The 26292-nt window shown below is 41.4% G+C and overlaps 2 protein-coding genes across 7 annotated transcripts; one reads left to right on the top strand and one right to left on the bottom strand.

Annotated features, from left to right (window-relative positions):
- Window positions 1-4462: 4462 nt before the first annotated feature.
- LOC147865446 (flavonoid 3'-monooxygenase-like) lies at window positions 4463-8889 on the bottom strand. 3 transcript variants are annotated; one of them, XM_087318259.1, is made up of 3 exons: window positions 7963-8889; window positions 7209-7824; window positions 4463-4681 (listed from the first exon to the last, which is right to left on the bottom strand). In XM_087318259.1, the coding sequence occupies exons 1-3, from the start codon at window positions 8869-8871 to the stop codon at window positions 4668-4670; spliced, it is 1539 nt and encodes a 512-aa protein (XP_087174385.1). In that variant the 5' UTR covers window positions 8872-8889; the 3' UTR covers window positions 4463-4667. The 3 variants fall into 3 exon arrangements, with proteins under 3 accessions (XP_087174385.1, XP_087174384.1, XP_087174383.1); XM_087318258.1 differs by lacking the exon at window positions 4463-4681 and adding an exon at window positions 7050-7139; XM_087318257.1 differs by lacking the exon at window positions 4463-4681 and having other exon boundaries at window positions 7181-7824.
- A 5213-nt stretch (window positions 8890-14102) lies between these two features.
- Window positions 14103-17812, top strand: LOC147865445 (uncharacterized). Of its 4 annotated transcripts, none has more exons than XM_087318254.1 (5): window positions 14103-14303; window positions 14392-14458; window positions 17069-17096; window positions 17199-17243; window positions 17333-17812. In XM_087318254.1, the coding sequence occupies exons 1-5, from the start codon at window positions 14127-14129 to the stop codon at window positions 17391-17393; spliced, it is 378 nt and encodes a 125-aa protein (XP_087174380.1). In that variant the 5' UTR covers window positions 14103-14126; the 3' UTR covers window positions 17394-17812. The 4 variants fall into 4 exon arrangements, with proteins under 4 accessions (XP_087174380.1, XP_087174379.1, XP_087174382.1 ...); XM_087318253.1 differs by having other exon boundaries at window positions 17069-17117; XM_087318256.1 differs by lacking the exon at window positions 17199-17243 and having other exon boundaries at window positions 17287-17812.
- Window positions 17813-26292: the final 8480 nt, after the last annotated feature.

The raw sequence follows: 26292 nt of genomic DNA, 5'->3' as shown, positions 1-26292 counted from the left end.
GTCTAGAGCACCGGTTGGAGACATGAATTTCGAATAAACCCATGTGCAAGATTCTACTCGATGTATTCTTGAAGAACCTCAAGCTCAGTTGGTGATAGATTGTAGATCGAACCCCACGGTGGCTCTTTTCCGGGTTTGAGGTCAATGGGACAGTCGTATGACTGATGCTTTGGAAGTACACTAGCTTTGACTTTGGCGAAAACATTAACATATTCTTGATATTTTTTAGGAATTTGGATGCCTGAATTCCCTTGAGTGGCATTAGAAGGTGTCACTGATATTGCAAATAAGAAAAATTTGTTCTTTCCTCCCACTTGGGACAATTGTTCCAATTTGATGGTTGAGATTTGATGAAAAGGAGATGGTGCACTAGTAGAACTATATTCTTTAAGGGAATAGTCTTGGGTTCGATCCTTAGCAATGATTATTTCTGCTGAAGGACACGAAATTTCTCGCCTCCTCCAATCGATTCTTGGGTTATGTAGCTTGAACCATGGCAAACCAAGGACAATTGGATGCTCAGGGCTACGGATTATGTTAAAGGAAACTACACATCCTAAATAACCTAAGAGTATGTGTATTGGCTCAGACTCTTCGAATATCTTCCCGGATGCTATGGGACGTCCATCAATCCCTACTACAGAAATTGGGCAAGGAAGGGGATACAAGGATATTTGATGTTTTTGGGCAAAATCTCTATTCATGAAACAAGAATTGGCTCTAGTATCTAAGAGGGCTTGGACTTGAAGTTGACAACTCGGTGTCCTAACTTGTACTTGGGCTGAGAAGACTCTATTAACGTGCTTGGATGAAATGGAATCTACACTAGGTTGTACAGATCTAGGGTTGTCCAACCAAATGGCTCCAATTTTGGTCGAACTTATTCGTTTGACTCCTCTTCTAATTGGCTTAGGACTTCAAAATTATTGGACAAGGGTGGATTATTCATAATATTAGAATCACTAAGTGCTTCTAAAATGTTGGACTCATTTTTATTGTCATTGTGAATTTGATTTAACTGACATCTCGGCCTATGGGAGCAATGAATGGCTATATGTCTTGGACCCCCGCAATATAAGCATAGACAGTTTGCTCGGCGTCGTTGCTTCTCTTCCTCCGACAATGGTCCTCGTTGTTGGGTCATATCCATCTCCATGGGTGTAGGCCTATCCATTGGGGTTGGATTACGTGTTTGCCTTGGAGTTGGAGTAGGGCTTTATGTTTGCCTTGGAGATGATTGTGCCGTTACTGATGCATAAGTTGGTGTGAATCTTGATCTTGTTATTTGTTGTTGTCGCTCACATCGACACTCAAAAAGACGATTATCACACTGTATTGCTCGACTAATAGCTTATGTAAATGATTTTGGATCCTCGGGGAGGGTAAAAAGTAAGTTCTTCACATCACTACGAAGATCGGAACGAAATTGCTAAATTAGGGTTTGTTCATCCCAAGGAATATCGCTTGCGATGAGACGGAAATTGGCTGCATATGTCAATGCTGACTGATCACCTTGATGTAGTGTACGAATCTTGTTGATTGTTGTTCTTGCCCCATCTTTATCTCCGAAGCAAGCCTTAAATTCTTTGATAAACTCCTCGAAATTATGTAGTAGAGGAGAGTTTGTCTCTAATAATGGAGCAAACCATGACAACGCTATGCCAATCAATAAGGTGCCCACTAACCCGACTCGTGATGCATCTGTCGAATAACGCATGGGATGCATTTGAATTACCAACCGCACTTGATTCAAGAAACCTCGGAAATGCGTCCTCGAACCATCAAATTTAGCTGGGAGGCTGATTTTGGACTCCTTGATAATTCATTGACCTTCGACCCTTTGTTGTTATAAAACTATGATTGTCGATTCTAATTGTTGCACCCGTCGCGTAAACTCCTCTTGTTGTTGCTTCTCCATAGTAACGTTTTGTAGATCTCCAAGAAGACGTTGATTCTCTAATTCAAGATTCTCCATTTCTGCAACAAGGGTGAGATATTCTTCCGAGTTGATGGCGGTCGTGGTTTCGTGATGTTTATAGAGGAGGATAAAGGAGAGCGAGAGAGATAAATTCTAATCAAACTGTCAAAACCAAGAGAAAAGATAGAGTGATAGAAGAAAGATATAAAGAGATCACACGAAGAGAGGAATCAAATGATAAGAGAAGAATGAATGTATTAGATAGAATGAGAATGGATACAAGATAGGTGATGAGAGCTTAAGACTGGTGTTGATTCGAACTAGTTTGAGAATAATTGTATGTCTATATTTATAGGTTCCTATAGAATAGCCTAGAGATTTCTATAATGTTCTAGAACGTTCTAGACATAAAATATTCTAAGATGTTCTAGAATGTTCAAGAGTATTTACAATAATCAATATATTAGAAGAAGTAGCTTTTATCATCTCATATGATCATAAACAATCTTAATGGTTAGGTTCTTGATTATGTATTACAAGGTCTTGGGTTCAAGCCCAGGGGAAGCGATGATGTTTATGTATTCATGAGAACTTGAGATCAGATTGTTGTGTCTGTATCTGCCGGTCCTCTCCTCCGGCTCTTCTTGGCGTTCTCCCACCTTGCTCACGCACCATGAGCTTCTCGGTCGGTTTGTCTGCTTCCTCGCTGTCGCGCTTCTCGACTCACCGACTCCTTTGTGTCGGTGTCACTTCCGTTGCCCTCTTGACTTGGCCAATCAATTCGGCTCCATCGAACCAAACATTTCGATTGAATCAAGTGCTTCCGATTCACATTGACTGTCCCTGTCCTCGATCTTCAGACCCTTCACGACATCGAACCACGTCCGTGTCTTGGTCTTCTTGGCATTGCCTCCCCTTTTTTCGGTTTGCTCTGGCTCTAGCTTTCCCTTGTGATCACTCTCCTTGAGTCTAACAAGTCTCTACTTGTCCGTTCTATCTGCACATGTTCATCTGTCCTCGGCTTCCTCAGCCGAGCCGAACGTTTCGACTTCTTCAATCTGGCCGAAATCGAAATCGGCTTCCCGGACATTTTCTTTCTCGGCTCGATTTCGGAGTTCCCTTTGACCATCCCTCCCTGTTTGATTCCTTTCATTCCTCCCCCTCAAGTTCGGCAAGTCAAGGTGTTGCACACCAAGCATGCCCGAAAATTACCGCAACTTGTCAAGACCTAAGGGTTTGGTGAAGATATCGGTTGCTTGCCGATCCGTTGGAAGATATGCCAGTTCGACTTCATTGGAGAGGATATGCTCGCGGAAAAAATGGTAATGCACCTCAATATGTTTGGTACGGGCGTGGAAGATGGGGTTCTTTGCTAATTGGATGTTGCTGCGGTTGTCGCAGTAGATCGTCGTCGGATCAGGCACCTCCATTTGTAGATCCTTTAGTAGCCTCTTGAGCCATATGGCTTTGCACATAACATTAGCCGCTTCTCGGTACTCGGCCTCAATGCTCGAGAGTGCAATTATCGGTTGTTTCTTGTTGCTCCAGGCAACCACGACACTTCTTAGGAAAAACGCGTACCCGGATGTAAACTTGCGGTCGCCAGCATTTCCGGGCCAATCAACATCCATATAGTCAACAAGTTGTCCAACTATAACGGTCTGATACAACAATCCCATGTCCTTAGTGCCATTAACAAACCTTAGTATGTGGTGCGCGCACTGAAGGTGCTACATAGTCGGATGCGCTATGAATTGACTAATCAGTCCGATCGGATAGCTGAGGTCCGACCGGGTGATGGTCCGATATATGAGGCTTCCGATATTTTTCGGAACCTCTTCAGGTCGCATACTGTTCCGGAGTCGAGATGAAGCTTCATATTCCTTCCCAGAGGAGTAGAGACGGATTTGAACTCCGTCATCCGAACTTGAAGAGCATACTCAACACGTCGTGAAGTTGACTTATCATTATGTCTTTCAAGGTGCGGATCACTTCGATCCCGAGGAAGTAATGAAGGTCATCAAGATCCTTCATTTTGAACGATGTCGTGAGTTCGGACTTGATACGGTCGATTTCTTCCAGGTCGGCGCCGACAATGACAAGATCATCCACATAGAGCAAAATGCTCATCGGCAGATTCAAACCCTGCCAGATGAAGAGTGAAGAGTCCGACTTCGACGCGGCAAACCCCATCCGATGTAGTAGCTGCGTGATCTTCGTGTTCTAGGCACGCGTGGCTTGCTTCAGTCTGTAGAGGGACTTCCTCAATTGGCAAACAACAGACAAAGGCAATGCTCGATCAACTTGTCATCCCATGAATGACACTCTGGACGAACGGGAAGAAGAGATCTCGTTAAAAACACCTCAGCCAAAGTAGAAAACCTTACAAAACACCCCTGGCCGAAAGAGATATTTAAAAAATATACAATTAAATTAATTATTAGTGTCACTGGAGTAAGTTGATAACATTGAACTCTAAATTGTATAGAATTATATAAATATTATGAGAGATACTCACACAAGGATTTGGTGGAGGAAATTATTTTGTTGGGTATTTGTGGCCATTAAATTAAATATGGCTATCTCTTGACTAATCGTACAAGACAATAATACAAAGCCTATAATTACATATACACATAAACCATAGGTAATTGCTATGTTACCAAAGGTACTAGAGAAGTCTCCCTAAACAATTGCCCTAGTTTGGAATTGATGCGTGTAGTGAATGCAATGTGTCAAGGAGCCTGAACTATATTTTTGTAGGTACAACAATGAGAGGATAGACATGACGACAACCACATTTGTCCAAGGAATGCTAGCCAAGAGGGAGCACGACCTTCTAATCGTCGAAGGCATGAACTAGGTTTGCGGGTGTAATCTCCATAGTAGGCAAGGCTTAAAGGTTCCAAAAGGTTCTAAAAGGTTCCATAATATTCTTCAAAATATTCTAATGCATGTACCTCAACTCACAATATAAATACTTGTAATCTTTGTGATCCCTGTCAAGGGATTCAATGCCAATGACTGACATATTAATCTAGTTTCCTCGTTTTCATGCCGTATTGTCTCCTTGATCTTCATATTTTTCTTCATGCTCTCAAGTTAATCCTAGCTCCCTAAGTTCATAGTCTCATTACTCACAACTTCTACAATTCCTAGCCTTGTCAATTCCGGTTCCACATTTGTAGCCTTATCGGTCGTATCCTTGTCATATGTGCTCCGTCGTAGTCCATGGTTGGTGTATCTTGACAAGTTTGACATATAGTATTCCGGTAGGCTCAAATCCCAAAACATTGTGTCCTAACGGCTTCTCCAACCGATCCAGCCCTATGGCCCTTCTTCGACTCTTAGCCGATCCTAGTAGCCGATTCAGCCTTGTGGCTTCTAGCCGATCTGACTACATGTTGAGCTTGTCACTCAACAAGAATGAACCACCCTCAGTATCTATTTCCACTAAGTGTTTTAATTCCTAAATCACGGGTCGGATATCCTATCATAGATTACCCTTCAACAAAGATTGGGTCCGAAGAATGGAAATATGCTGAAAACAAATAACTAGTCAATGGTCGAATCGGCTATGCCCGAATCGTCTAAACAATGTATGGTCTAATAAGCTACAACTGAATCGTATAAGAACAATATAGCACTTAATCAAGAATGCCACCCTCAGCAAAAGTAAGATGACAAGGGGTAGCCGAAACGGCTGACAACGGAAAGAGGGTAAAGCCCAGCTAAAGTATAAAAGTCAGAATCGTAACAATCGGCAAATAGTGTGAAGTCAATGATTATTAGGAGCTGGAATATTAATAGATATGAAATGATGTAATTGAATTAAGATACGAATAGCTACGATGAATGATTGTAGGGATGGATTCGGAAGGATGTCTCGATCCGATCTGGCATTGTAACCGTGCATGCTTACCTATAAAAGGGGCATGAACATTGTACTATAGGGCAGCTGTAATATACGACTTTAATATAGAGATCTTTTTGTATACAATGCCATTTGGTTTATTCTTATATCTGTATTGGTTTTGTGATTCAGTTATTCATCCTTGTGCTAAGTATTTGTTGATTCAGATATTGTCTGTGTGTTAGCCCAATCGGCTGTACCCCGAATCCATTATTACATATAGCTGAATTAATCATAGCTGATCCAGTTAGTTAATTTAATTGTGGTTTGTTAGATTCATTCCTCCAACCTTGCACACATTAGCGGTGCAAGAAAAGGATTCGAACGCAAATGCATCAAACATTGCTGAATTCGGGTTGTCGTGGCAGGGCCAGGCCGCGAACTGGTATTCCCAGGATGATCAAGGGGTGTTTGCTTCCTTTGAGTAAATTAAGCGAGAAATTTGTCAAGTTATTACACCCGCGAGTTGCACAAAGAGTGTTGGATGCAGCAATTCTAGACAGCATATCAAGAGCAATATGAAATGGTGCCCCGATTCGTCATCCCGAATTCGGAACCTTCAAAAACATCTGACGTGACGTGACCACCACCAGAGGAGGAGCGGTTGCAAATGACCGACTTCAACGCCGACACCATCGCGCAAGTCATCGAAAAGGACCGTATTGGATATGGATTAGTTAGGGTTCCCTTCACTCTTCTCACCCTCTTCACTCTCCATTGCTCTTCGTGCCTTCCTCGCTCACTATTGTTCTTGTGTTGCTTCAACTATCATGCTTTTCACATTTCTCGCGCATCAACAATTAAAAACAATTCTTAGGTATGTTAGAAACAATATCGATTGATTCACGATTTAACGTTTGAAAGTTATGTACATATTATTATTGTACAAAAATTGAAGAAAGGATTGGTTGACAAGTAAAGGCATATTTAAAAAATATACAACTAAATATTAGTGCGGTGTAAGTTATGGTAACATTGAGCTCTAAATTGTTACATAGAATTATATACATAAATATTATGAGAGATGCTCACACAAGGATTTGGTGGAGGAAATTATTTTGTTGGGTGTTTGTGGCCATAAAATTACATATGGCTATCTCTTGACTTGACTAATCGTACAAGACAATTATAATACAAAGCTTATAATTACAATATATGTATATGTCATAATAAACCCTAGGCAATTGCTATGTTTTACCAAAGGTATCACACCTGGCAAGACAAGTCTGCCTAAACAATTGCCCTAGTTCGGAATCGATGCGTGTAGTGAATGCAATGTGTCAAGGAGCCTGAACTAAATTTTTGTAGGTACAACAATGAGAGGATGGACACGACGTGAATGCAATGTGTCAAAGAGCCTGAACTAAATTTTTGTAGGTACAACAATGAGAGGATGGACACGACGGCAAGTAAGTCCACATTTGTCAGACATGTCCAAGGAATGGTGGCCAGGAGGGAGCACGAACTTCCAATCGTCGAAGGCATGAACTAGGTTCGCGAGTGTAATCTCCACGGTAGGCAAGGCGAGGTTCATACCAGGGCAAATCCTTCTCCCCGAGCCGAATGGAAGGACCTCAAAATGTTTGCCTTTGACATCAATAGAGGAGTTACAACCATCAGACATGAAGCGGTCGGGCAGAAACATGTCGGGATCATCCTTCCATATGTCGGGGTCGTGTCCGATGGCCCATAAATTTACGAGGACTGTGGTTCCTTTGGGGATCCTATAGCCTCCCACATCTTCACAGGCATCAAGGGACATGTGTGGGAGCAATAATGGTGCAGGGGGGTGCATCCGGAATGTTTCCTTGACGACAGCTCTCAGGTATGGCAGGTGTGGGATGTCTGAGACCTCTACTACATCTCGTTCTCGTCCAACCACAGTATTGAGCTCATCTCGAAGCTTTCCCATGACACTTGGATTTGACAACAGTTCGCCCATCGCCCAATCTATGGTTGTGCTCGTTGTCTCAACCCCGGCCCCCAACAACTCCTGCAAATGCAAAACCAACATTTTAAAAGTGTGTGCTAAGTTTGTTATATATATATATATATATATATATGTAGCCTAAATATGTAAATATATAAAGGTAGGTCCGTCCGCCCTCTTGGTGAGAGCTGATTGACTCACCATTATGCGAGCCTTCACTAACCCTCTGCTAAATTTGTTCTCCGGCAACAGGAAGGCATCTAGGATGTCTTTAACCAACTCCTGACTGCTTATCACACCCTTCTCCTCCCGCTCAGCGATGATCTGTTCCGTGAAATCGTCGAACCACGAATACAACTTCTTCATCGAAGCCTTTGCATTGTAGTCGAGAAAGCCTAGCGAGGGTAGGAATTCGCCGATAAGGGGAGCAGCAAGTAAATCCGCAAGTTCCTCAATGCGTTGTTTGCATATAACTGTGGACTTGGTGGAACATTCAGACCTTTGACGGCCGATGATACGCCACATGATGTCCACCATGAGGTTCCCAATGCAAGCAGTGAGATTAATGGCATGGCCAGCATTGCTAGCAGGGATAAGGTGAGTCTGAATGAGGCGACGGATCTCATGGGAGACGATGCCCGAATGGAACTCTTCGATATGGTGTGGGGCAAAGATGTGGTCGATGTAGGCCTTCCGTGCCGCTCTCCATTCGTTGCTATAAGGGAGGAAAGTAACCAGCTTCTCGCCGAACTCGCGGCCGAGGAGGAGCCTGGCCTGGGGGGAGGGCGGGCGGCTCGCGAACGTCTTGTCATGCGTGTGGAGGAGCGCACGAGCCAGGGATGGGCTCGACACCACGATCAAGGGCCTGGATGCGAGTCGAAGGAGGAAGATGGGACCATATTTCGTGGCGAGGGCCGCGAGGTATCGATGCCGAGTCGCGCCCGCCATCATGAGGTGTGGAATGTTGCCAAGAACAGGGAATGCAAAGGGCCCTGGGGGAACAAGCCTACTACTACTACTACCTCCGTATCTCCTCCTCCTCCTCCATTCAAGCCCTACTACTAAAGAAGCTATGCAAATGTACGCCAATAATAATAATAATGTCTCCATTATATTTCCCTCACACACTCACACACTCACACACACACACACACACAATGTAATACTAATGCTTGAGGTGTGAAGGAAAGGGGGTGCTTTTATAGTGCGCATTGAGGGGAGAGCACAGTAGCTGACAAAATAAGTAACTAGACAACATCTTAAATGCTGACAAAATAAGTAAGTTGACAAAAGAGAGAGAGAGAGGTGTGAAGGATAAAAAGACATGAGTACACTAGAGGTACAAGAACACACGCGTCTAATTTCATTTCCCACAAGAAGAATACAATGGCACAAGAATATGACTCATAAGATCTCATTCAGATTAAGTAAGATGGACGTGCCGCCATCATCAATTAAGTCACGTGAATAGACTGTTGAGTTGCCTTAATAACATAGAATTCATACGTCACCAAATTCTCGGCCCCTACCACACAACCTTTTCTTTCATTCCCTTCCGTCCAGAACGCACACCTTACCTCCTCCATGATGGCCGGCTTAAGTTCCATAGTACATAAAATTCGTGTTCGCCTAGCATAACATTAGTTTTCCTACGTTGGGAAACGAATGCGAATGTTATTCAAACATTCTTGTGTTTTTTTTCCCCCTTTTTTGTTTTTTTCCTTCTTTTAGGTTTATTTACCTCATAATAAATAGTTAATCCAAAAGTATGGTATTTATCATTCTTTGAGGGTGTTTACCATACTCAAATGATTGAACCTTTCGCAAATGCAGTTGAAATAATGTATTGTGCCACATTAATTTGGTGTCTCCTTCCGCACTAAATCCATGAGCAGCATGCATTTTACACATCATCATCAAAAATTATACTTCACAAAACATAGCATGTGGTCCTAAATCAATCTAACCCATAGATAGATAGCTTCTCCAACATACATGTTACTCATGATCGCTTTTGCCAAGAAGATAAGATAGATTGTCCACACCCCCGATTTAGGTAAACTCACAAACCCCTCTTTTTTTCATTACCCCTCCTTTGAGGACGAGTATTTATGAGTTGTATGTAATGCGTAAATTGGAACTTGAACTTATTAGGTCTACATTCGACCATTGGGGGTATAGAATAACCAATGCACGAGGCACCTATAATACATATAGATTGTTATTCACAACCTTGGAATCCAAAGCAATCAAAACTTCAACTTGAGTTCTAGGACATCAACAAGTTCAATTGGAGGTGGGGGGGTAAAACGACTTGATTCGCAACGGAGCTAGAAGCATATCTATACTTCCTTATATGAGACATGGAACTTTGCATTGCGATGCATATGTGGATGGAGGGTAAAAATAACATGTCTAAGAAAACAAAAACTTGTCTAAATCTAGTTGACATGAAAGTTATAACAATGAAAAAAATGATCACTACATATCAAGGAATCGACAAAAACTAGATAAACAAGATGAATGAAAGGCTCTATTTTGAATGAATATATAGAGTAAAACAATGGCATTTAATTCATGGTCGTTGTGACAAGGTTGTGTTCTACAAAGAAGAAGGGAAATTTAACATTGTTAAATCAAGATATATTGTGGTTGGCAACACAACAATATTGTGCAGAAGAACATTTCGTGAAAATGGATGTGGAGCCAGGAAAAGAAAGATATTGAATGCTTCCAAAAATCGTCGTTCAATCTTTATTGTAGTTGAAAAGTCACCATTTGTTGACATGAGCTAAAAGTTTTGTCATAACTTCCTTTTTTGTTCATGATATTTGCCAAAGACTTTATAAACTCAAAAAGTAACTTAATAATGAGGTAGAAAACGTGCATAGTTTTCAATTTAAATCAAAGAAAACGTGCATATTTGTTGTTAAATCTATTTTCTTCATTAAATAATGTGGCATAATTGATAAACATTTCAATGTTTTCATACATGAGGGTAGATACATCGTCTAAAACTCTGTTGCAAAATTCTTAGTTTCATGACTTCTTTCTTTAAAGGAACATGTGAATCCTATCCATCTCATATTTTATGTGGTGTCACTTACTTCGAAGATTCGACTAAACTAAGTCTTCTCTCCCTCACTAAACAAATGATCACATGTCTTATACCATAATGTTAAGTAGATCTATAGCATGTGGCACACATGTTGTGAAGATATGCGCACCAACAAGGAACGCCAAGCAACTAGCTTACAAAAAGGGGAATAGAATAATCCAAGCAAGAGGGAATGGAAGCGAATGGGTAGCCTAGTGTGAAATGGCCACACGTATATTGTAAAAGCTTTAAAAATCACTTTGTAGTGTCTTTTATGCTTCTTCTTCAATCTTGAGAGTTTCTCCTAGTGATTAATGCTTAAAGCCTCATTTTCTATTTCCATAATTGTAATTAAGAGCTAAGAGAGATTAATGATAGTGATTAGTAAACCAAGCTCCAATCTCTCTCTCTTGATGGTGCTCAACCTCTTTGTACTAAGATTGGTGATAATAAGATATTATATTCATTTTCACTTCTTTGTGTAAGCATACGAGAGAGTAAGAGAGATATTAATATTAATCACATAATGTTAAGTAAGCTAGTAGCTCAGAGGTACTCCACAATTACCTCTGCCAGGTTTGCCACCATAAGGGCATACACCAGTTTGAATCCTAGCCCAACGATGTTGACAGGAAGCAAAACTCCATTGATCTATTGAAGTGCGTCTGTACGACACCTCTATTTGGTGTCGCTATTGGGGATAAGATCAATGCGTGAAGCTATCGACAAGCTCTACGTAAGCTTACAAGGTAAGCCAATTAGTGAGGAAGAGATTAAGAAAGTGAAACATACTTTTTGTTTTACATAGATTAAATTTTTGTTCACTTAATATTTTGTTATCTAATTTTTTATTATCTAATTTTCCTTAATCATCTGAACATTAGCACACTAAACATCCAATTTTTACTGATCGTTTGGCAAGAATTAGTTACTTTCAAATTAAAGTAAAACTAGTTTCATTAGCGTTGAACGTTATTCAAGATAATTGACACATCCAATTTGGCGATTGACACAAAATCTTAAGTTTGATGCCAAACTTTTCAAAGCGGTAACTGTCACAAATGAGCATTCAACAAACGAACACTTGACAAGCGAGTGTTCGACTGTCACGGACGAGTAGAATAGAGCAGATCCAAGACCAGACTAAGTACTACGAGGGAGAATAGACAAGTGAAAAGAACAAGAACTCAACTTATGTTTCTGTAACTGGTGTTGTTCACCTTGATTAGAATCAAGGTGTACTTGAGTATTTAAATACAAGAAGGTAGAGGTATGCATGCAATCTAGGAATAGAGAATGGATGAGGATGCATGCAAGCTAGGAAACTTCTAATGTTCAATCTAGAATACATCAAGTTGGATTTTATATAAGGATGCATAGATGGACGTCGCCTAATTGGTAGGGTTGCCCAATGGAGACCTCGAAGGTCATGGGTCCAACCCCTACCTTCCATCGTGGCATGACATCTAGTTCACTTCATATATATGTCTACGACATTATCCTTCCTTTAAGGCCACCTCCCAAGACCCGCGCGGTCAGCTTCTATAGGTACCGTTGATGAAAAGACCGAATGATGCCTAGAGCATTTTGTAAATGTGTAACTGGTTCCCATGTGGTGTCCGAAATGGGGTAACCTTTCCATAAGACCAAATATTGAAATTGTCCACGACGCAAGCGAGAGTCGAGAATTTAGGTAACCTCGTACTCCTCCCCTGTCGATGATTCCACAATCGGAGAGGAAGGAGGTTGTCATCCCGGAATTCGAGAAGGATGGTAGAGTTCGAGGTCCAGGAAAACGTGTAAAACATTGTGAATCTTGAATGTTGGGGGAAGCGCTAACTAGAAGGCGACTTGGTTGTGTTGAGAGAGAGAGAGAGAGAGAGAATCGAAAGGGAAATATTATATTGCAGTGTAAAACAGATTATAAAGAGTAGGCAACAAAGTGCTATATAATAGCGTTGAACCAATTTAGTTTTGGGATGATTGATAGATCCCTATTTATAAGTAATATAGAACACTCTAGAATATTCTAGGTCATTCTAGAATGTAGAGTAATATAGAATAGTCCTATGATATTAGATTACATATTCTAAAAACCATAGTCTTCCACTAAGTGAGCAAGCCATTAATTTTTTTGCTACTCTAATCAAAGGAGTAGTACATCATTCAATATGGTTAGAGTCACACATATGCGCATGATGATATTGCCAATGTAAACTCACAACATAATTTGGATTTCATGTTATCAATATTCCATAAATACTATCAATCAAGCATGATGATATTGCCAATGTAAACTCACACAGCATAATGTGGATTTCATGTTATCAATATTCCATAAATACTATCAATCAATATTCTCGATATCAAACTAGAATAAAGGTTACACAAAGTGGATTTGAGACAATGGAGTGGAAGACATCACATACAACAAAAGCCAGAAACACACACCTTCCTCTTGCTCATGGACAACTCCATTATAAAGAAATTGATAGTGATTGCCACCATTTGGTTCCACTTAAATGGCATGAAGTTGTAAAACATATTGATAGTATGTGCTCGAGTCATGGATTGCCATCCATTTTCCATTCAAAGTAGGGAATTGTGACTCGAATGGTTGGGTTAACAAAGAACTCGAGGTTGTGTACATATGGTGAGAAGAATCTCCCTATCACTTGGGGCGAAACATGACAGAGATTGCCCATAATTTGGTTCCACTTAAGTAGCAGGACAATTACAGAACATGTTGATTGTATGTGCTCAAGTCATGGGCTGCCATCGAATTTGCATTGGAATGTAGGAAATTGTGACCCGAATGATTAGCATGACTGGGAACTCTCAGTTGTATATATGTCAAGTACTGTAATCTCCTCATCACGCTTGTGATGACCACTACAAGAACAGACCAGATCAGAACACAGAAGGCGTGAGGTATAATTGTAAAATTGGTCTTTTTTGGTATATATATTTAGATACTTAAAGAACATAGTACGTAAAATTCGTGTTCAAACATTCTTGTGTTTTTTTCTTTTGCTTTTTTCCCCTTTAAGGTTTTATTTTTTGTTTTTTTCCCCTTTTTTAGGTTTATTTACCACATAATAAATATTTTTAATCCAAAAGTATGGTATTTACCATTCTGCGAGGGTGTTTACCATACTCGAATGAACGTATGGTACGTATGGTTCATACTATGCATACGCATACGCATACGCATACAGACATAATACAAAGACAGACGGATACACAGAAGCAGCAGCGGGAGGAGAAGATGGAGGCAGGGGAGCAAGGCAGCGAACGATCCTCTGGCGGTGGTGGGGTGTTGTGGGAGATGGACGTGGAAGTGGTGATGGCTCTACGAACCCTTGAATCGGTGGAGAAGGACGCCTGCGCTCTCTCCAACTCCCTCTCTGCACTCCTCGGCTCCCTCGAATCTGCCTTGTCCAAGGTCTCAATCCTTCAATCCTTTTCTTCCTTCCAATTCTAACAGAAGGGGGGGAGGCCTTCTCTCAACAATCCAGAATTTCTTCTTCTAGGTCACTACAAGCTCCGTCCAACATTTGCAGATTTACAACGAAGGTGCCGGTCGTGTGCAAGAGGCTGGTGCGTGTTTCTGTGCTTTTGTTTGTATCTGTGATGTCTTCATGTATCCTTTTGTGGATTAAAAGGACATGAAGTCTTTAAGAAATCTATCTTCGAGGTTATAATGCTACGGTTTATGGGCAATCTTTGCTGATGGAGCTCATTTAAAATCACAGTCAAATCAACTTTGTGATCTTTTGTTCATTCCCGGAGCACACTATCGTATCATCTACGAACTGGACTTGCTCATGATGTGTAAGCAATCTATGTTTACGGAACTCATTTGAAATCACAGCCAAATGGTCCCAATGCTCTTGGTCTTTCTTAGAGTGCACTATCATATCATCTAAGAGTGGGAGGCGCTCATGATGTATAAGAATTCTATGGTTTCTAATCTCATTTAAAATCAGGACCAAATTCTCAGTCTTGCGAATGAAATCCCAGACCGTCTTGCTGGCTTTCTCTTTGAGGGACAAGAGTTGGTCTGGATTCGATTTTGTCCATCTTCCCACGATGTTGGTTAAAAAAAATCTTCCATTACTTCAAGAAAGTCATTCCAAACTTCATATAGAAGCGTTCTAAACAAGACCCTGGCTTTATCCTATAAGGTAAGCTCAGAGGGGGGACAGTCTCACCCCAACCGAGATTGGTTTGTAGGCCATTTTGATTTCCTAAACCATTGTACATGGTCATAAGCAGCGTGGATACCTGTGAAACAAGATACAATCTTTGCTTATCTAGGGTCTTGTGAGACTGAGTCAGTTTCTTGACATGATTTGGTTTTCTGGTGTCTTTCCCTTGTTTAATATTGTCGATGTGAGTGTCATGATTCAAATGCGTCTTCTAGACTTGAATGAAAGTGTTTCGCCTCAGTAGAGATTTTGAACTTGTTTGCAAGGTCTCAACTCGTTTCAGTGTTTTGAAGTTCAATGAGAATAATTCTAGACTTGAATGAAATGCTTAATTTCGATAGAGATTCCTAGACTCTTTGGAAGATTCTAGACTCAGGGTGGAAGTTCTGAACTCGTAAGAGAATTCTGGACTTTGGGAAAGTCTAGACTCATGGGAGAGTCCTAGACTCAATGGAGGTGTCTGGCTTCAATGGATTCTTCTAGAGTCGATGGAAAATCTTAAAGGTAACTGTGTAATTAGACTTTAAAGCATCTCTAATGATGAATCCCTTGGGATTTTCCTCAGGTACTTTTGAGTTGATGCACTCATGTACTTTTTAGTTGAGGAAATAAGTGCAGCAAGGATTGTTGCATTGGATATCTCTATTTCTCATGGAGAGTTCTGCACCTTGTCCAAAGGTAGTTAGGAAACAAAAAAGGGCGTACCCATATATAAGGTAGATGTGATGAATGCAACATTGGAAGAAGAAGCCAAAATCAAAGCTTCTGCACTGCACAGTCAAGTTAGTGGGCTGGAAAATGTACACAAGATGTCAGGAACTTTGGACAAGGATTAATGCGTCAGATTTCCCAATTGCTTCATGGAGGGTTGGAATAGATGACCTTAGATCTAGGGCTTTAATCTTTTGTCTCATGAGACATGGAGAAGAAAAAACTTACATATCCAAGGAAATAATTCTCAGAAGTGACAAGGTAGATGAAAATCTCATGCTATCTCAAGTAGCAGCACATCGGAATGAAAACATGCAGGAATGCTTGATGCAAGGAAAGGTGGGAAAATGTACTGTCTATAGATAACAGAGGTAACCCACATAATGAATGATGTATGACCCATGAAACTCTACACATGACTATATGGATTGCAATGGCTCCCTCAGGATAGATGCTGGATATTTTGAAGATATCTTTAACAGCACATATATTTTGAGAAACATTATTGTACTCACAATACACACTGTAATGTACATGAATGTAAATAGCAGTCAATATTCCTTTCTCAACTACCCATATAGCGGAGCTCTGCGCCAGAATCTGTGGTGCATAAGGATGTAGATGTAGGTTGTATGTGTATTAGAATTAGAGTCATATGTGGCAATGTGCTACTTTCCATGTGCCTACTCAAGGTTTGCAGACCTCACCAAATCACCAGATTACGATTGGATTTAGTCTTTAGGAGAAATTCTTGAGAAACACTTTCAAGGGAACAAGATACAAGCCAAACGAGCCAAACGGAACCATAACTCCAGATCTGGAATATCCAGTTAGGGAAATACTGAAGACAAACCTCAAGTTAAACCTTGAATCTGTTTATAGACTAGCTGTCATATTTTCTGTTTTATACATTTGTAAAAATGCTCTGGTCTCATAGGTCATTTAAACCTTTCCTGGAGGTCAGTTGAGTGTTTTTCGTTCTGCCATAGTTTCTTAAGCATAAGGTATGTTATGTTGCACATGATGGATTTTGAATAATTGATGATTTTGCGTAATAATTTACGATCAGATACAAATGGTGGATTTTGGTGTTTGTCAGGCTTCTTTCATTTTGGCATAAGATATGTTGGGTTGCAAATGGTGGATTTTGAAGAATTGGTGATTTTGTGTAATATCTTTATTGGCATACTGATGAACATAATGACTTTGGTTGATGTTATCAAATCATTAAAAAGCTTGAGCATTGTGGAAGAGGAGGCCTAAATGATTGGTTTGATCTGTATTTTAGCTTTAGATGCTGCTATGAAGGGCAACAGGTTCGTTAATGCATGTTTAAGGTATAATATGCTGTTCTTCTATGTTGAGGCAATTTCGTGAGAAATCATTTTCTCAGGACAGCTTCTAATTTTGCTATGCAGACTAAATGAAGAGATGAAAGGAATGACCAATGTAGCTACCCAATTGTATCCTTTTTCGCTTGCTCATTCAGTGATGTTTTACCTGTAGAAATTTCCATCATGTGCAATGGGTCTTCTTCACTGCTTCTATTCAGAAAAATATTACGACAAACAGTAGACCACTTGGATCGTCATGTAAGTAGGCTTCTGCCGTGAACTGCTTGGACAAGTAATCTCAAAACATTGCCATCCCACCCTGACTTCTTTGTTTCACATCTTTAAACCAAGTGCAATGGGTGCCATGGACAAGATGATAATAAATGAGAGTTGAGTATGTCAAGCTAGCTAAGCTGCCTGCTGCTGCTTTGCAGTCTTCTCACTTGTATATTTTGCTGAGGTCCTATATCATAAGCCATTTAGCGTCACGTTTAAGTACAATGGTAATCCATATTCAAGGAAAAATATATTTTACATCACCATAATCTGACACAGATTACCAACTGATAAGTATATTTTATGAGGATGTATGCATTCCACTTCTTCTCTTCAGGATATAAGATTTGCCTTTTCAAGCTATTTTCTAATGTGATGTTTTCTGCCTAAAATTCAAGATGAAAATATTATAGTTTTGTTGTTTGTTGTTAACATGAATGTGAGCTCTAGTTTGCTAACAATGCATGAACATGGACAGTCTATGTATTGCACATATTTTATTTACGAGTGCATGATATTAGCTTTGAAAACACATAAAGAAGGTTTAGAACACAACATATTAAGAACATTAAAAAAATAGGGCATGCGTGTGTCCGCTGATGCCATTGGAAGCATATCAATACATAAAGAGAACTTCAGAAATCATTGGATCCACGCATGCTGATCCACACTATTCCATGTGTAATGTTTTTCTTCAGCATGCTTAGGTTCCAAATAAGTCCAGATGTATAATAATTGTCAATGTATGTGTGTTTCTAATTCATATGTGAAGGCATGCTAACATGATTGTTTCATTCCTTGATTTTTGGAGTCATTTATGTAAGATTGAACAAGTCTTCATATAGCTTACAAATAATTGATTTTTTGTTGACATAGTTTGCATTTGCCTACTCAATAATATATCTTTATCATGAAGGTTTCGCAGGTGAATATTACCCTTGCTATCCATTTATAAGCCATTTCTTGGCATTTTTGTTGCCTTTAATAGTATACTTTATCCATTTATACTAGTACATTGCCAAGGTGTCACTGAATCCACTTATCGAATGATTGAATAGTGCGAATGGATGAACTGTGTAAGTATACTATATAGAGGATGTCGGTAGGCAGATTTGAACATCATTAAGTAGGATACGAACCAATATGAGTTAGATGCGGATGTTCACCGATATCTTAAAGTTTTGTGAAGCTATTTCTAAACATGTGGAATATGTGAAAGTTGTAATATGTTTCTGATTGTAATATACTAACAGATTCTTATTCAACAGAATTGTGTTCACCATTCCCTGCGTTCTTGCGTTCATTACAGTTGAAACTAATTAATATGTGATTAACGAAGTATGATGATATCAAAGGCCATGACTCAGTTGTATCGCTCTCGTCTAAAGACTTCGAGATATACACATGGATGTATTGTAGGAATACTAGGGTGAAACACAATACCTGAGTTTGTATATGAGTAATGCATTACATAGGGATGGGAGGAAACTGGATCATGTTCTGCATTGGACTCCCCCACATTAGATTGAGGACAATGTGGGTAAGATGGCCAAATGGCTAAGACCAAGGGTTCATAGTGCCAATTAACAAATGACGACCAATAACCCCATGACAATGCCAAATAGCCATGGCCAATAGATTCGTGCCAATGAAGGAAAAGGCAAAGAGGAGGAGGACCTCACGTATGCATATAACCTGAATACCAATAGGTTGAAGACGAAAGGCAAAGCCAACAATTATTGAGTGAAGTTTTTTTCAAACTTTCACACAAATTCGGATTTAATGCTCATCTTCATTTCACTTGGATGTTGTTGGAAACCTTTATGACAACAAGAGTGCTATAAGATTCGACACATTATAAATCTAATCCAATTGTCTTCTACTTTTGTTGTGGCCAATAGCTCCTTTGATAGGGGTTCATTGTGCACATGATTTACATCCTCATGATCTTGCACTAGCATTTTGGTATATGCATAGTTTTAAATCAAACCCTCCAACATATAATTCATTCATTGCATGCTCTTCTAGTATAACCTATTAAGCTCTATGGATTACACAAATAACTAGAAAAATACGTTTCTTGCAAAATCATGCTTCACATAACAATGAAACAATTTACCGATATGGATAAGTCATCAAAATATTTGACCAATATGTTTCACAAAATCAAAATAGATAATCATGTTAATAGATGTGTACAATTTCATTTTCGACATGTCACTGTCACATGATCTTCATCATGAGCTACACCCTAACTCATAGATTGCAATCGGTCTACTATGGGCGTTAAAAAGGTATCAACCTGTTTATGATACATATTGCCAAAGATATTAGCATTTTTCACAGAGCATGAAATTTTGGCAACAGTTGGAGTGGCAAAACTTATGACACTTTAGTAAAGGGAAAATTTTGGGTGCTTGATTAAAATCTATTTTTAAACTTCATAGTGATCTTAATTTGCATTCCATCTAAATGTGATTATATTGCTTAAATTGGAGCATTATTTGGGATATGTAACCAATCAAAATTAGTGTTTCAAATTGTCATCAATGATAATAAGATTATAGTCTAGTTTGATTATGACGGGGTCTTGCTTTGAGTATTGAATGGGGGTCCCATGAGGTTTGTTGAGAGTGTTTTAGACGTATCGTGCACAAGGTGTATCACTACATCCTATTCAAGAGGAAGCAATATGCCTGGAAGAATATCTTAGTGAGAGCACATTCGAACATTCAAACAAAAATACTTCATCAATACATACATTGCGCATTTGTGGACTAACTAATTTACCTATGATTAGGCCTCTAAGACATTCATTGTAAGTACTAGGGCCCTAAAACACATACTCTTCATACTATTGGAATTCCAATCAAATTCATAGTGTGTGACTGTAATGTTTATTGTTGTAATCCATTATTCATGGATAGATGTGGAATGTAATTTGTCCATACCAAGTTAGCACACCAAGCTCTTGTGGTTACAATACATGAAAATGCATACATGTCATAGCCTAGTAGACAATAAAACATCTTGTTCCTTAGAAAAACAATATATTAGTCATTACTTAGTACAAGGCCAATCTCTTGTGTTACAATAAATTTGAGAATGTATAAAATCAGTAGACATAACATCTCCTTCAAAAAATAGTATGGTCATATATATATAGTCATGTGGATAGTAAGGATGACATCACACTGTTAGTTCCTTCAAGTGATATATATATATCTAGGGTAGCAAAATGTACTTTCCTTGTGAGAAGCTGATTCTCTAGAAGAGGAGTGCTATAAAAGCACAAGCAAGCTTCGTGGTATGGATGCCCATATTATAAAAACAAATCGACAAGCGTTAGGGCTACCACAGGAGTCAATTAGAGGTTTTTGGGAGAATGGCTCAAGGAGTGATAATCTCCTTTGCATTATGTATGCATACATAGGATCATTAGATATTGTAAAACAATTAGCCAAAGCGTAATTAGGGTAGTATAAGTAGTGGTATCAAGTTGATGGGGTTTTTGGAGGGCAAGTCCCAAGGAGCGAGCGAGAATCCCGTGGGAAGATATGGCCACCACGAGAGAGGAGAATAGAGTATTCAACAAAGATTAAAAATGGTAGTAGTGTAAGCAAATGATGGCATGGTTGTGACATGTAAATGATGAATCTGATTCAAAGCAGCTATGGTGAGCAAGGAAGAGGGTGTAAGAATTCTATTAAGAAGCTGGCCCTAACCCTAATGCTAGTAGCCAGTTCATGTAGGGATTGTGTGTATGTGTGTTTATTGAAGAGGGTTTTGTGTGGGTGTGTGTAAGTCAAACCCCTAAATTTAGGTATAGGTAGTTTTATTTGGAGAAATATTGGGGTTGACTTACCATCTCTATAAGATCCATGTCTTTGACCTTGACCTCAAAGTCAACGCGACAGCTGTCCCTGCTGCTCACCATGCCAATGCAGCCCTCCTCAGCATCCTTCCCTTGATTATCCATATTATCCACCATGTCCACATCCACATTGTACTTATCCCTTGCTCTGCTCCTAGCATTAGGGTTAGGGTTTATGATGCTGCTCAACTCACCACCACCACCATGCCACAAAATCGTCGAGGCTGCCCCCATGTTATCACAACGATTGTTTCCGCTGTTGCTCTCGGATGACAGTCTCGGGATGATCTCGTCGAAGAAGAAGAAGGATGCTGGCGATGATGATGACGATGACGACGACGAAGATCCACCTCCTCTCGTAGTATCCGGCCATTCGTGACGATCTACGGGTTCCGACTTCATTGCCATAGTCTCCTCGATCAGATCGATACGCTCCCGATCAGTCGAATGAGTTGAATCCGTGCTGAACTTGGCAGTGGAGAATTTGCTCATCAAATTGCTATTGCTGCTATATAAGTGGGGATGATTTCGGGCGCCCGAAAAGAGAGTAGGCCATGGAACTGTACCTCCGCCGCTGCTGCCGTCAATCGTGTTGTGTTGCCTAATTCCGTGGCTGATTTTCTCCCAGAGGAGCTGCGGTAGTAGTCTGTCAGCTGGCACATTAGGGTTAGGGCTAAACATGAGACCATGATCAGGCCATGAGTCGGAAGGGTTGTTGATCATATGGCCACTGTTGACTAAACTAGGGTTATATGGTGTTGGAGGTACCGTCGACTGCTGATGGTGGAGCTGGAAGATTAGGCTACTGTATGAAGAAGCTAGTGGTCCTTCCTCGTGCTTGGCGCAGGCGGCCGAAGACATATTCATTTGAAGCAATGGAGGAGGATCCATGGGGCGGAGGAGCGGAGGAATGGCTGAAGTAGACAAGCCTTTAGGGGGGGCCCTAGAAGGCACGAGGGCGGCCGCGGGATTGTCGGTGGAAGTAGTAGTGCCGCCAAGTTTAGCGGTAGTAGTGGAGGAGGAGGAGATGGCGGCAGTGGTGGTCTTGCAATGGGGAGTGGAGGAGGAGAAGAGGGATTGCTGGTAGTCTCGGAGGATTGTGGAGGCTCCATCCAGGCGCTTGTGCTTCTTGCCGTTGTCCTGCCGCCGTAGGGTGGCGTTCCAGTGGTTCTTGATCGCATTGTCCGTCCGGCCCGGCAGGAACTTGGCAATCTCCGCCCACTTGTTGCCGTACTGCGCGTGCAGACGCACCATCTCCTGCTCCTCCTCTCTCGTCCAGTCATCCCTCTGCACCCAAACAAAACACCAGTATTTTTCATGTGTGCGTATTAGTTACTAACACACACCTATGATTTGGGGGGCAGTAAAATCTGTACTGCACAGCCACATCATCGTCATCGCCATGTTCAATCAATCATCATCAATCAATCATCTTGATCAATCAATGATGATCAATGATCTATCATCATCATCAATCATCTTCATCAATCAATCTTGATCCATCAATGATGATCAATGATCGATCATCATCTTTAAACATCTTGAACAATCAATCATGATCAATCAATGATGATCAATGATCGATCATCTTCTTCAATCAATCATGATCAATCGTAATCACAAATCATCATCATCGATCATCATTATGACAGCCATGTGAGAGAGTCATATAATGGGAACCATGCAGAGCAGATTCAAAGCCAAAACAGTGAGAGAGCTTAGATCACGATCTGTAATGGATGGGATGATCTGCAGGACTGTTTGTATAACAATACCATGGATATGATCTGTGGGTGGATATGACCTTCCCCTTGTGCTGTAATGTCTATTACATTGCAGACATAGACAGAGACAGAGACAGAGATGGAGAGGGGGACCTTAATGTCAGGGCGGAGATGGTTCTGGTAGCGCTCCCGGCATTGCTTCCCTTTGCGGCCATGCAGGTGATGGGCGATTCTAGACCAATGCTGGTGCCCATACTTCTCCACCAGCTCACTCAGCTTCCTGCAGACAAACAAAATTTTTAGCCCGTAGATTTGTGAAATGATCCAGAATCTAGACACAGATAGACATGGATCTATGTGGCTGCCAAGATGATCGCTACATGTGTGTAGATGAACGCTGCAGCCGATTTACCTGTCTTCTTCAGGTGTCCACTGCCCTTTGATGGTGGGCTTCTTGTTGTTAAATCCTGCAGCGCTCAGATGGCTAGCGATGGAGAGCTTCTTGGTGGACGCCATGGCGGCTCCGCCGACCCCGCCGCCACCGGCTGAGAAGCTGTGGAGGATAAGCTTGTTGTTCCTGACCCTGCTGTCGCTGCTCATGAGCTGGTACTGCAGATGGCGGCGCACCTCCTGCTCCTCCTCCTCCTCATTCATGCATCTTTCCATGAACCCCTGCACGTAATTGCTCACCAACATGTCGTGATCGCCGCCGCCGCCATGGTGGCGATCCTCCTGCACCAACAGCCCTAGCCTACCACCGCCTGCATGATTCGTCAAGGCCAGTGTTAATCCAAGATCCTGTCCCTCTTCCCCTCCGATCAGGAGCTCCTGCCCCGGCCTGGCTATGGCGTGATGATGATGATGATGATCGCTGCTGTGCCCAGCGGCTATGGAAGCTGCTGTGTCCGCCCCCAGCTCCTTCTCCTGCCGCCTGTGGCGCTCATTCTCTTCCAGCTGCAGGTCCAGCACCTGCATCTCCCGCTCCGCCCGTCCGCCGCATGATTTAACTCCCCCCCAATTGCAGATCGAGTACTGCTCCTTTATTAAGCTCATCAAGCCTGCTTCTTCATCGTCTCTGTGATGATTCCCATTCCTGTAACTGCAATCCATCTGCAGCGCCGATGGCTTCATCCAGGATTCATGGCTAATGCTTCTGCTGTTGTACACCGCTCCTGCTGCAAGGCTGCAGCTGCTTGCCGTGTCGGCAAGGCAGCTTGTCTGTGGACGCCATAGCCGCTGCTGTCTCGAAGGTCTCTGTGGCGGCGGCGTATTACTGTTGAATACAATCTCCCAATTCGGGTGCATCCTCAACTGACGATCATCGGCACCCTCTCCTTGCTCGTTTCTCTGCACCATCGTCTCGTCCAATTGTACAGAAGTTAGGGTTTGGTGGGATAATTTGAAGCTGTCTTTCCTGTCTGCTGCTATCACGACAGCTTCTGGTATGGTACCGGGGCTCACTAATTCTACGATGGCCTGACTGCCGGTGGCGGCAGTTGGTAGGTTAGCATCTCTAGCGAGCTCAAGCTGCTTCTGGAGCTCCTGATGGGCACTTTGCTGACATTGCAGGCCTTCGTGATCGTTGGCAGTAGTAGCCGCTTGAATCATGAGCGATGATGGCCGAGGCAAACTCATCATCTGCTCAGGATTCTGTGACAGATTCTTCATCTCACGATCATCCTGCCGGATGCAGCCATATAGTGGCTGATCCTGAGCGGCCTGCGCCGGTCCAGCCCAGCAGGATCTGGCCCCTCTTCTGGGTCCTTTGAGCGTCCATTGCTGATTCTGCAGCACAGATACATGGCTGTTGCTGCTGGCAATTCGGTTGTGATGATCACTTTCACTAGTATTAGCCGTAATATCAATTCTGATCGATGCAGCAGCTGGTAGAATTCCAGGATCGTCACGGAGAACTGCAGCTATGGAGCTCCGCAGAGGCTCATAATGTGGCGCAGGAGGAAGAAGAGCAGCAGCAGGAGCTACAGGAGGAGGAGGAGGAGGAATATGCAGGGTTCGATCGTCCTTCAAAGGAACCCCCAATTGCGGAGCCATATTCAGGATTCCTGCTGGATAGCTCAATCCTGCAACACTATTATTGCGATTAATAGTAGTAGTAGTAGTAGTAGTAGTAGTAGAAGTAGAAGTAGAAGTAGAAGTAGAAGCTGCGCAAGCTGCAGTAGTGCCTCTGTTTCTGTTTGGCGGTGGTGTGCTTTGCGTACTGCACCATAAGAAATTTAGGGCTGCAGACGGAGATAACTGCCAAGGAAAACAATCTGGGTCTCAGTTAAAAAAACCATGAAACCATGAAACTGTAGGTAGGCAAGGCGGCAAGCAGCATGATCAGGAATGAATTGACACAGAGAAAGAGAGAGAGAGAGAGATCAGAGACATCAGAGAGATGGATTTTTTGTTGCGCTCTCTCTGTTAAGAATACATAGATCTATATCATCGTTCTATCTGTCATAAAGATCGTATTATACACCCAAATCCTCTCTCTCTCTATCGCTCTCTCTGTCTCTCTCTGTATGTATGTGTATACAGTATATGTATCCATATGGGGTGATGATCGAATGTTTATTTTTGAATGTAGATCTATTATATATAAGCATCTTATAATTGGTGTTACGAGTCTGTATTTCCGATGATTGTCTGCGGAATCAGAATCCGTTTCTGTATGTAATTGAGCAAGGATGATGGGGGAATTTTCTATGCAAAAACTGATCATTTCCGTGTGTGTGTTGCATAATTGATCATTTCCGTGTGTGTGTGTGTGTGAGAGAGAGAGAGAGTGAGAGAGAGAGAGATCATTGTGATTTATGGAAGAAGAAGAAGATTCAGGAGCTTTACCGGTCCTGTTGGAGATGGCGTGACCTCTGCATCCTCCTCCTCCTCCTCCTCCGCCTGATCAGCTAATGGTAATGGATCTTCTCCTTCTGCTTCTTCTTCTTCTGCTTCTTCTTCTTCTTCTTCTTCTGCAGTAACTGTGTCAAGCTTCTCACGGCTGCTCCTGGGGACTCTGCTGCACATTCTGATTGTGGCGGAACAGACTTAACTATGGACTTAGAATTTAAACAGCAGGAAGGACGGGTTGAATTGGAGACTCCTGCCAAATGAATTGAATTGAAAATTGAAAATTTGAATTGAATGAAATGGCAAAATACTACTTACTGAGGAAAGAAGAGAGGAGAAGAAGAAGGTAAGGAAGGATTAAATATGGTTGATGGTGAAGGTGTTTTTTTATACATACTAGTTGTGGTTAGTTTTAGCAGCTTCTCTCCTCTTCTGCTCTATTTATTATTCATTC

Source organism: Azolla caroliniana, unplaced genomic scaffold (genome assembly GCF_043228905.1).
Source record: "Azolla caroliniana isolate FFs.n. ecotype wild unplaced genomic scaffold, voAzoCaro1.0.p SCAF_4, whole genome shotgun sequence".
Lineage (NCBI taxonomy): Eukaryota > Viridiplantae > Streptophyta > Polypodiopsida > Salviniales > Salviniaceae > Azolla > Azolla caroliniana.
Note: the sequence above shows the minus strand (reverse complement) of the source record. Positions and strands in the feature narration are given on the sequence as shown.

Bases quoted from the DNA above. Each gene is read 5' to 3' on its own strand.
- LOC147865446 (XM_087318259.1), bottom strand. From the start codon at position 8,871: ATGGAGACATTATTATTATTATTGGCGTACATTTGCATAGCTTCTTTA. The intron at 7,825-7,962 runs GTGAGTCAATCA...TTGCATTTGCAG, and splicing joins TAGTGAAGGCTCGCATAATG to GAGTTGTTGGGGGCCGGGGT.
- LOC147865445 (XM_087318252.1), top strand. From the start codon at position 14,127: ATGGAGGCAGGGGAGCAAGGCAGCGAACGATCCTCTGGCGGTGGTGGG. The intron at 14,304-14,391 runs GTCTCAATCCTT...TTCTTCTTCTAG, and splicing joins TCGAATCTGCCTTGTCCAAG to GTCACTACAAGCTCCGTCCA. The intron at 14,459-16,879 runs GTGCGTGTTTCT...GGTGTTTGTCAG, and splicing joins CGGTCGTGTGCAAGAGGCTG to GCTTCTTTCATTTTGGCATA.